The 11,586-nt window shown below is 35.9% G+C and overlaps 1 protein-coding gene across 1 annotated transcript in view; it reads left to right on the top strand.

Annotated features, from left to right (window-relative positions):
• LOC144966687 (uncharacterized) overlaps positions 1-9,411 on the top strand; it is a 41,191-nt gene extending 31,780 nt beyond the window's left edge. Inside the window, exons 3-5 of the mRNA XM_078903447.1 lie at positions 2,222-2,373; positions 3,979-4,174; positions 8,383-9,411. Of these exons, the coding sequence (XP_078759573.1) occupies positions 2,222-2,373; positions 3,979-4,174; positions 8,383-8,718 (684 nt within the window). The 3' untranslated portion in view covers positions 8,719-9,411. The remainder of the gene's footprint in view (positions 1-2,221; positions 2,374-3,978; positions 4,175-8,382) is intronic.
• Positions 9,412-11,586: the final 2,175 nt, after the last annotated feature.

Here is an 11,586-nt window from a genome sequence, read left to right as displayed (position 1 = left end):
AACTTAATGTATTTTCCTTTTATCTCATTAAAAGTGTTTTCCTACAGTGTCCTATTTATTTACATTGCACACGTCATTGATTCATACCTAATATTTTTCTAATTTACCAGAAATTACACGACTTTATAAAGCCAGAACTCGTCAAATCTAAATATCTAATTTTAACAGTCGATTACCATGGTGATGCTTCTTGCGTCAGTATTTCTCAATGATTTGAAAGATCTAATCAGAATTTCCATCAGTTTTTGATAATTCAACAGGAACTGTCGTAATTAGTTTGAAATGTATAATAATGATATTGTATTGACAACATAATAAGCTTGGTGGGCGGTAACAGGATAAGTCTCAACGAGCGACATTATCCAATAGGGAATGAGATTAGCGGAAGAGTAGCGTCCCTTGATTGGACGTCACCGGAGGAGAAGTTATTTGTAAACAACCCAACTACAAGCCAAGCGCTCCAAATACAAAATTTATTTTTCATATTTCTGTACAAAAATGCATAACGTTGATTATGACATCCATTTATTCCCTGTATAGACACCATAAATGACAGATTTTCCAGAAAAGTCAGTCTTTCACCGAATATTTATTTGTTTGTTGACAAGATTGTACGACTCGAGTTGATCGGATCAAAAGTAGAAGGTCAGAGGTCACGAATTGTTGACCCACTTCTTCATTTCCCCATTTTTTTGAAAATAAGACTATTATTGAAATATTATTGTTTGCATTTGTATCTTCTGTTATCGGAGGTAAACTAAAAATGTGGGAAAAAACCAGATTTGACTATAGCGTAATCGCAAAATGTTAGGAGTCTAGTCGGCTTTATGCCATCCATTTGATGGATATTTTGTATGATTTTTTCTTACAATAGCCTATGTTTATCAAATTATGTGAAATATTGATGATTACCGTGTTACAGATTAAATACTTCGTCGCCTGTTTTAGTGTATATTAAGTATTTGGTCACAAATACTAACTGTTCTAGGTCCGAAAAATAGATATAAGCTACAATATGCATATCGATATTGAACGCTGTCGACATCATGTAGGTAAGAACGCGGCATTAGAAGAAAGGAAAAAAGCAAGCTATTGCACTTAAACAAACTTCAGCACCACAGCTATCCTGACTTAAAGAGAAACTTATGATCTTCAGTTTTGCACACACAAAATAAAAAGCTCGTTGAATATTCTTGTTGTTTAGATCTATTGTCATGGGTCAGCAGCAGATGTCATGTTGTGTATCACGTGACCCAATCGATTGATAATTATTTGCGCATACTACGTCATTATGATTTCATATATGGTAATTTAATGTGACCTTCAATTGAGAAGGAAGAAAAAGGAGGTGTTAACATATTAATTTCCAGTTATCAGACTTCAATGTATAACGAGTTTATCGTTTATACTTCATATCATTTTAATCTTTCTTTAAAAATGTTTGCTGATTTGGAAAAACCCGTCGGTTGACGTACAAGCTATTTTTGAGAAACGAGCAAATTGAGGTCAAAAGTCGTTGTCCGCGTGATTTTCATTTTTACACGTCCTATTTTTTACTATCCATCACGGAAGGAATTTACAATATGAAGCTTTAGATAATATAATTCAGCTTTTTATATTGTTTTTTTGTTTGTTTTGTTTTTGTTTTTTTGTTTTGTTTTGTTTTGTTTTTGTTGTTGTTTTTTTTTGTTGTTTTTTTTTTTTTTTGGGGGGGGGGGGGGGGTGGGGGACCTCAACATATCATTTGTATGTCTTGTCTCTAAAAGCGATTGTCTCCGTATTATAATTTTTGACCAATCCTGCCTTCAAATTTTAATACATTCGACCCAATCAAGATAATTTACAAAATTCTCTATTCGAATATGTAATAATATTTTAATCAATTTTTTTCGACTTCCGGCGGCTGTTGTCAGTTCACAACACAAATACGGAAGATGCCAATCGGAAGTGTGACATATCGATAAAATGAGCAAAATTTTAGACTGAATGATGACTGCTTTGACCGTCAATATATGGACAACAAAGTGCTCTGTGTCTCTGTAGAAAATCAGTGTATACAAATGGAAGTTTCATCGTGATTGCATTACTGACATGGAATGCACGAAATACCATAGTAGTGTTTTGTGATCAATACCAAGACTACAAGAGCACAAACAGATCAATATGACAACTCAGTAAAATTCAAGCAACTAAAAACTGCATTTTCATTTTTTTTTTTCAGGTATTACTGAATATTGGGTTACAAGATAAAGAGAACAGCAATCCACCATGTTCCACGACCCTGGCTTTGAGAGTTTTCGCAGACTTTCTGTTACCATCTGCGGCGACGTTGGCGGTGCTAGCACTCAATATTGACTACATATTGAGATTGTAGTATGTTCTCTAAGTAAAATATATGAAACTATATCTATAGACGGCGAATCAAATTTTAATTTTGATGACATCAGAGGTCTGATCCGCCCAAAATTAGATAAAACGTGGTGCATAAAGTTCGTATTTAGCTTTCAGAGTTTTCATCCGCCGATCGTGAAAATCGGGACTTCAGAGGTTTGATCGGCCGAACATCGATATTAACATCATCACCATCCAAAAACATCGTTGTTATTGGTTTTGTATCTATCTCACCATGTGACTGATTGTGTGTCTTGCTATTTCCTTGGTTGGAAATTTCGTTTTGTTTTATGCTCTTTATTGGTATATAGAAATCGCTTTTAAAGAATGTAGTACGAACTCTTACATGAACTCAAGGAAGCTCGGATTGAAAATATATAAGGTAGAATGTAAAATAAAACCCAACAAAACTTAAGCTTTTATAAAGCGCAATATCCCCTAAAGTGACCAAAATGCTTTACAAGGGGTCCCAAGCCAACAGTAACACTTAACATGAATGACGGGACGTGACGCCTGTAAAGCACTGGTATAATGGTAAATGGATTCAAACAACAAGGAGGAGGGTGATGTTTTTAATCATCGGGCGCTAATGGCCCGTATGAGGCCCCATACATCCTCTTTACAAAAGTAGAAGGGGACTTAAGGGTCCTGTTTGGTCTAGAGTGTAAGGGAGTTAAGCCAAAACACATGTTCAAAGGGTTTTTTTTTCTCTGGATAATCTCTGCTTCAGCTCTACCTGAGCTTCTTACTACTAAAATATATAGGGTTATATAAAATAGTCCAAAATCCGGGAATCAGGAAAATAGAGTCAGATATGCCAAGGGTAATTGTTGGATCGGTCTGGACAGTTTCTCAACTTGCAAAAAACTCGATGTGATGCGTTCAGTAAAAACATCGAGATATAAATCACAAAACTTTGAATCTATTGTCCTTGTGCAAGGCATTCTAAGGACTTTATTCTGTTAGACTCCTTTTCATTTGAGTTTATGGGGCTGTGCGGCTACCAAAAATATAAGAGTTATTTAGATGGTGCTGCAATGGACTTGTACTGCTTTTAATTTAAATTTATCTAATTTTACACTCTGAAGGAATTTTGCATTGTCTGATCGTATTGAAAAGGCGTACTAATGTGAGTCCTATCTAGATACACTTTTTCAAATGTAAAACAGTCTATTGATAATCAGTAGGTTCTGCTCAATAAGTGAAAGAATTAGTAGAGAGAGAGAGAGAGAGAGAGAGAGAGAGAGAGAGAGAGAGAGAGAGAGAAAGTTAGATACAGAAAAGAAAGAGAGAAGAGCAGAGGGAGAGAGAGAGATATACAGACGAGAGAGGGGGGGGGGAGAGTATAGATGAGAGTAGAGAAGAGAGATAGAGATAGATAGATAGATAGAGAGAGAGAGAGAGAGAGAGAGAGAGAGAGAGAGAGAGATGGGATTTCTGTGTGTGTTGTTTTAGTGTTCCTTTTTATTTATGTATTTTTTAATTTTTTTTTATTTATCTATTTTAATATTTATTCATTTATTTGTAACATAACAATAAATGCCTCCTGGGACAATAAAGATTACTATCATCATGTTTCTATTCCAGCTGCTCCATGTACGCTGAAGGGATCAGTCGTCTCCTGATGATTGTAGCCTTGTTTGCCATCCCCTGGTTATCAAGTTGTTTTATTTTGATTCCTCTTTACAAGGAAAATTTGCTGTCGCCTCCTTTTTCACCATGCTACAAGAAGGCGGATGACCAAACAGAAAAATCTCTGTTGCTTCTCAGTTTCTTCCCTCAGGTAACAAATATATTGAAGCTGTGCCTTTAGCCAAAAAACTCACAACATTCGTCAGACGGAAATAACGTTCCAACAAACATACAAACACACAAACTGTGTGTAACTTTAAATGTAACCTTAACCTTTTAGAGTCCGATTGATGAAATATAGTAAGAACTACTCCTAAGAATATCTGGTTAAAAACAATAACAAAGAACCAAGTGACGTCAACTTCGTTCCATCTATAAACGCTGTGCTCCTCATAGATCTTAAATAATCAACACAATATGACGAAATGGGATCCACCTCCTCAATCTTATGGTTTTTTTATAATAGTGTACAGAATTAGATTATTGCTTTATCTTAATTTAAATTTTACTTCGCGTGCCACATGCTTCTTACTTTTTACACTATTAATTCATCTATTATTTATTTATTTATTTATTCATTTAATACTATTATATGTGAAGTTTATGGTGTTTTATGGCGGCATTTGAAGGCTTTTTAATTATTCGTATCTATATTATTGTATCACAAAAACGTCTGTAGACACATAATAATAAAAATAATAATAATAATAATAATAATAATAATATAATAATAATAATAATAATAATAATAATAATAATAATAATAATAATAATAATAATAATAATATGGGGGGGGGGTGGCGGCGAAGTGGCCCAGCGGTTAAGGCATTGAACTTTGACCCGGAAGGTCCCGAGGTTCAGAAAGATAAAGAGGGGCTAAATTGTTGAGGCATTAGAAGACTAATATAGCAATTTTGTAATATTTTCTATAGCGAACAGACAGCCAGTGCAAATTTTACAAAAGTATGGTGATATGGCCGATTTCCTTTTTTATATACAGTGTGTTTTTTTTATATTATTGATGCATTTTAGGTTTGAATAACTCCAAAGCTATGTAAGAATTCATCAAACGGCTTTTTGCCATAGGTGCATAATTCATTTAAGGTTTGATTGATAAAAGTTTTAAAAAGTGCGCCTTTGGTATCTAGTTGTGTTATGATGTCATGAGTAGAAAACGGTAATTATGAAATAAATCGTAATTTATAGTGTGTTTATATATAATCATTGACACATTTCAGTTTACAATAAATAAAAAAACAACAGCCACGACATCAATTTGGTTTTCAACATTATAATTCAAATTTATTGAAGTATATTTTTTTTCTTCTTATTTGTGATCGTATGTGTGCTCAATCGTCCGATATAAAGCTCCACGTGACCATCATGTTTTTTTTGTTTTCATACGAAGTGTCATAACTAAAGGTCCCCATCATTGCGTCAAACCTCAAAATTATGCTATCGTAATCATCAGTCCATTCGGTGATGACGTCATACATAAAATAATTTTACAGTCATGGCAATGCTCTTGGTTGATATCCTGAGATTTACATGTTTAATGAAATAAAAACATTCGAGAGCCATGTAGGACAAAGCCAAAATAAATTACGATTTATGTCAAAATTACCCTTTTCTATGGCTTCATAGCTCAACTACCAAACGGCGGTTAGTGTTAAAACTTATATCAATAAAAACTTGTATTAATTTGCACATGTGGCAAAACCCGTTTGATGAAATATTACAGTTCTCGAGTTATTCAAACTTTAAATGTGTCAATAAAATAATTAAATAACACACGGTATTATGCGGGCTGCTGAATTTTGGACCCGTTGCAATTTACCAGTTAAATAAATTCAATGGGAGACCTGACAAAGTGGAGTTACAAGAATCAAGTTTTGGCAAAACCAAAGAAACCATAAATGTTTTGGTGACATTTTCAGTTAAAAACTTTCTGACAAGTCAAAACTCAAAGACTTGCAGACGTTATTTTCATGGAATGACATGGATAGATGTTCATCGAATCAGGCCAAGGACCGTAGTTATGTTTCCTTCTATTCCGTGTTTATTGTTGCTTTTGCTCAAAATTGAGTTAGTGATGTTACGTTTTTTTCCGTGGTCGCCGAAATACTTGGTAATCGTTCTAGAATCCAATCGATCAATGTACTGATTTCCTTGTAAAGTTCGGATGTGGAGATGTTTGTTACTGGTCTGCAAATTGCAATTCTTAGAGTTTTTATACCAAAAACAAGGTGGTAGCTGTAATTTTAGTGTAATCAATTTTTCTCATTTAGAAAAGTCGTCATTTTTTTTTTTTTTGCAAATTCTCGGAAGCCAACTTAGTACTCAATGAATTCCACGCATTGAAAGGTGGTAATCCATAAACGGGAACATGTGTGGCTCCATGGTTTAGCGGTAGGGTGTCTCGTCTTGACACAAAAGTAAAGCAATGTTTAGTGTGGTCAAAGGTCGGATAAATGACAATGATCGTCTTAGTTAAGGCCCTTAATACAACTTTCCTCACTCAACTCACGTGTATTATAATATGTTGCCAATAGAAGTGGCAACCACTGGTCTTCAAAACACCTTATAAACACTCACAAATAGAATCACTTTCTTAAAATCACAATAAATATGTTTACTGTATTAATCTCACATGGCCTCCATTGCAATGGCAGCAAGGAGAGGTTAAATGTATAATGTATTTATCTAGTTACTTTCACAATTAAAAAAGCGTGTGGTGATTTAGGCATAATTTGAATGAAAAAAAAAATTTAATGAAAAAAGTGAAAAGTAGTCTCTAAATGTATCGAGAAAACATCAAAGGAATAATTAAAAATAAAATGTGTTTATTGCTTCACTATATTAATAGTATTTTTTAAATACATTCCTTTTTGATGAAACCGATTTAACCTCGTGTTGCTGTTAGCCATTTTGAATTCAAGCAAGTGCCGGTCATGTGACATTGTTATATTGGATAACACGATTAAAATCGAATAAAATGTATAGAACACATATGCTTTTAACGCAGATAATAAAATCATTTGATTCATGTTAAAACAGTTTAGATTGTTAATAAATGCACAAATAGCATGTGTCTTCGATTTTGCTTCAGTCACATAGCACAATAAACATTGTTTCCTAGTCACGAGTATTATACTGCAAGTCTGAAGAAACACATTTTATAAAACCTTTTTGGCCAGATAACTCATTCAGCCTTCAAATACCGATAGATTAATATGACCCTCAACTTGTTTTCTTTTTAAAACTAACTCTCAAACCAGGGATCTCTCAATCTCGATATCTCGATTCAAGAAGATTCCAGCTTTGAGAGTTTTTGACACGTTACTTGCAACCAATGGAGGAGGAGAATGAGGAGTAGGAGGAGGACGAAGAGGTGGTGGAGGGGGGGTGAGGAGGAGGTTGTGGTGGAAGAGGAGGAGGGGAGGAGGTGGTGGAAGAGGAGGAGGGGAGGAGGTGGTGGAAGAGGAGGAGGAGGGGAGGAGGTGGTGGAAGAGGAGGAGGGGAGGAGGTGGTGGAAGATGAGGAGGGGAGGAGGTGGTGGAAGAGGAGGAGGGGAGGAGGTGGTGGAAGAGGAGGAGGGGGAGGAGGTGGTGGAAGATGAGGAGGGGAGGAGGTGGTGGAAGGAGGGGAGGGAGGGGAGGTGGTGGTGGAAGAGGAGGAGGGGAGGAGGTGGTGGAAGAGGAGGAGGGGAGGAGGTGGTGGAAGAGGAGGAGGGGAGGAGGTGGTGGAAGATGAGAAGGGGAGGAGGTGGTGGAAGAGGAGGAGGGGAGGAGGTGGTGGAAGAGGAGGAGGGGAGGTGGTGGTGGAAGAGGAGGAGGGGAGGAGGTGGTGGAAGATGAGGAGGGGAGGAGGTGGTGGAAGAGGAGGAGGGGAGGAGGTGGTGGAAGAGGAGGAGGGGAGGTGGTGGTGGAAGAGGAGGAGGGGAGGTGGTGGTGGAAGAGGAGGAGGGGAGGTGGTGGTGGAAGAGGAGGAGGGGAGGAGGTGGTGGAAGAGGACAAAGAAAGTATGTGACATCGCTTTCCAATTTAATAGCAAGTCCATCACAATGTATAAATCATGTGATATTTCGTATCTACCTTAGCAGGGTCATTTCAAAATTGGAGTTAAGGCGGTGACTTGCATTGTATGAAATGATTGTGATTCGGTCCCACGATCGAATTAAACGGGTAGAATGATGCGACGGTATTGTGAAAAACGCTAATTGATAACTATATTTATTTTTCATCTATTTATTTAATTATTTATTTATATATTTATTTGTTTATCTACTAATCGAATTGTTTGTTTATTTGTCTGTTTAATCATCTTTATGTTTATTTACTTTCATTTCTTTACTTCCAGGCGTTCTTGGTCCTCGTTTTGAACGGAGTCGTATCAGTTCTCTACTTATTCAACAGAGAATCCTATGGCCTGGACGTTCAGGGAGAACGAATCAGAGCCCCAGTGGACATATGTTTGGCCTCCTTTGCAACTCTCGTCCTTTACGCTCCAGTTTTCCTCATTTCTCTGATAACCACGCAAAATATGGGATGCGAGGAGAGAGGCGAGTGCTACGCGTTGGATGACCTTTACACCGTCGCTATCTGGGCTATGCTTACTAAATCCTGGCTGATGTGCTTTACCTGGATCACTTGCAGGGACACACGTTCATGTATTCGGGCTGTACTAAGATTCTAAATTACTGTATTATGGTACAGGGTTATTCAAAATCATTCTTCAAATTTCAAAAGGCCACAAACGATGTTTAACTTATTTGCAGGCCTGATAACCCAAATTGTTATAGGCGCATTGCTGTAATGGAAATATTCTCAAACCAAAGTAAAATATTGACTTGTACAGCAATGTTGAATGAACTCCCATTATTGCGTTAGTTATCGGATCTGCAAAAATGTACACCTAGGCCACATTTCATTAAGAAATATAAACACACACCTGAAATAGATATTAAATTAAAGGGAATGTATGCTTAGTTTTAGGAAATGTATGCTTAGGTTTAGGAAATGTATGCTAAGTTTTAGGAAATGTATGCTTAGTTTTAGGAAATGTATGATTAGTTTTAGGAAATGTATGCTTAGGTTTAGGAAATGTATGCTAAGTTTTAGGAAATGTATGCTAAGTTTTAGGAAATGTATGCTTAGTTTTAGTAATTGTATGATAAGTTTTAGTCACAGGAAGGTCCACTTATAGCAAGCGGATTGATTCAACAATAATCCCTACATTATGTTAACAGCGTAACGATTGGTGCGCACCACCAAAAACTACCTTCCATTTTCATTGATACATTATTCTTGTCCTCGACACCAAACTGGAATCAACCTAATTAGTTAAGTATTGGTTGAATCATTTTGAATAACCCTGTATATGCATACACACACACACACACAATATAATATATATATTATATATATATATATATATATATTATATATATATATATATATATATATATTTCAACATATTTGATACTAAATAGAAAATAAATAAGACCAACCGACTTAAACGAAAGATTCACTTTTCGGCACCTTCCTCACCTCGTCATAATAGCAGGGTAAGACGGTGGGCCACAAAGGTAAATTCTAACTTGGCAAAGTCATCGGCCGAAATGAATTTATGAAATATTGTATAATCTTGTAACTTATAGGCGAAATGTTCTCTCTATATATATTATATTATTATTATTTGGTACGTGCTTATATATATAAATATTATTGCGATAGAATAGCTATCCGTCCAAAGGATAGCAATAAATTGCTATGTATGCATGAATGTATTCTGAAACCAATCGTTCAGAGAATATGGAATAAGAGCCTTAACATCTTTTGCTTTGGTTCAAGGACTGGCTTTGTAATCGAACGCAACAAGTTGTCATTGACGGAATCTCAAGCGAAAAATGTACAGTGCTTCGACCTTTATGCTTTATGATAATCATAAAGTATATTGGAAACAAATTATCTCAACAAACAAGGCTTAAACTGTCTGCAGATGAAAGCCTTCTTTACAGGACAATAAATTGTAGCTCAGATACACGCGAACTCCAGAAAAATCTTGATTCCCTCCAGACGTGGCCAGATACATGGCACCTGAAGTTCCATCCATCTAAATGTTATGCCATGTCAATATCAAACAAGAAAGAGCCTTATACTCACAATTACACAATGCATGATCATCATTTACAACATTGCAGCTCAAAAAGACACCTCGGAGTTCATCTCAATAAGAAACTAAAGTGGCAAACCCATATAAAACATATCACAACCAAGGCAAGTAGGATGCTAGGGTTTCTCAAAAGGAACATAAAGCAATTCAATGTCCTCGAAAAATTAAAGACCAGGCGTACACATCGCTTATCAGGGCAATGCTTTGATATTTCCCGAAGATGTACAAAAACGTTGATTTAATTATTTATGACAAGAACTCATTTTTGATTGTAAAAAAATTGACCTTCTATCTATCTAAACTTGGCAATATATCAGTTCAAACCTTTTCACCATCCGACTGATTATGTCATTTACTTTAACATTTGTTTTTATCCGCCTGCAAAAAATGACAATTGAGATAATCAAAAGCGTTTATTTGTATTCAAACGCGCCAAAAGGCTATTTCAGATTGACCAATCATCCACTTTTCCAAACTCAATTTAAGACAATAAAATGGGGGAAAATATTATGCGACCGTTGAATAGTGTTTCTCACCATCGGTTTAAAAAACATTATTTCACGATTATGTTTGTTACAAAGAAATGATATGGTCTCCCAATATTAGGGCTGGGATGATATACTTTGTAACTCTGCAAATATAAAGAAGTTCAAATTTCTAATCATTCTAACTTAAGATTTACATTTCGGCACCTATCTGACCCCGACATAATACTGGATTGAGGGGGTGGGTCACAAAGGCAAATTCAAAGTTGACAGTCACGGCCGGGTAAATGAATTTATGAAATGTGTCCCACCGTTTCAAAGCGGTATTATGTCGGGATGAAGTCAATGATGGAAATTGAATTCATTGCCACAAAGGAAACACTTTGGTTTGTATATTTCTATCCATTATAGTAAATGATAAACACATTTGAAAACCCCAGTACGAAAGGTACTTTAGTCACAATTTTCATGATTTTTTTTAGCTAATCAGTGATAAACTTAACGCATAATCACAGTAGTTCACTCACCAATGTTGTTCATTATAAGCACAATAAAAGTCCCTTATCTCAATACTGCAATGTTATTTTTATATACTCTATATAGCCTGATCCAATTTTAACTTCCATTTTCTAAAATCTAACTTCCTGTGACTTAAGAACTTTTAGCTCTAGGCTTTTCAATACGCTTCAACAGTCGTAACGTCACTTCCCTCGTAATGACGCATGGTAACTTAGTAACTGGCCTAAATTATCGGAACAATGGCGGACGCCCTTGTGAAATATTTCTCGGACGAGCACAAAAGCGTATCCAGAGGGGAAAAAACATTATAAATCTGATCATGTTTTGACTTTTACACATTCTGATCACAAGACATATGAAAAGTTCTCGCTAGCATGAAGAATAA

The sequence above is a fragment of the Berghia stephanieae genome, chromosome 2 (assembly GCF_034508935.2).
Source record: "Berghia stephanieae isolate SIO BIC M18660-M18661 chromosome 2, UCSD_Bste_1.3, whole genome shotgun sequence".
NCBI lineage: Eukaryota > Metazoa > Mollusca > Gastropoda > Nudibranchia > Aeolidiidae > Berghia > Berghia stephanieae.
This window is presented reverse-complemented; position numbering and strand designations above follow the sequence as displayed.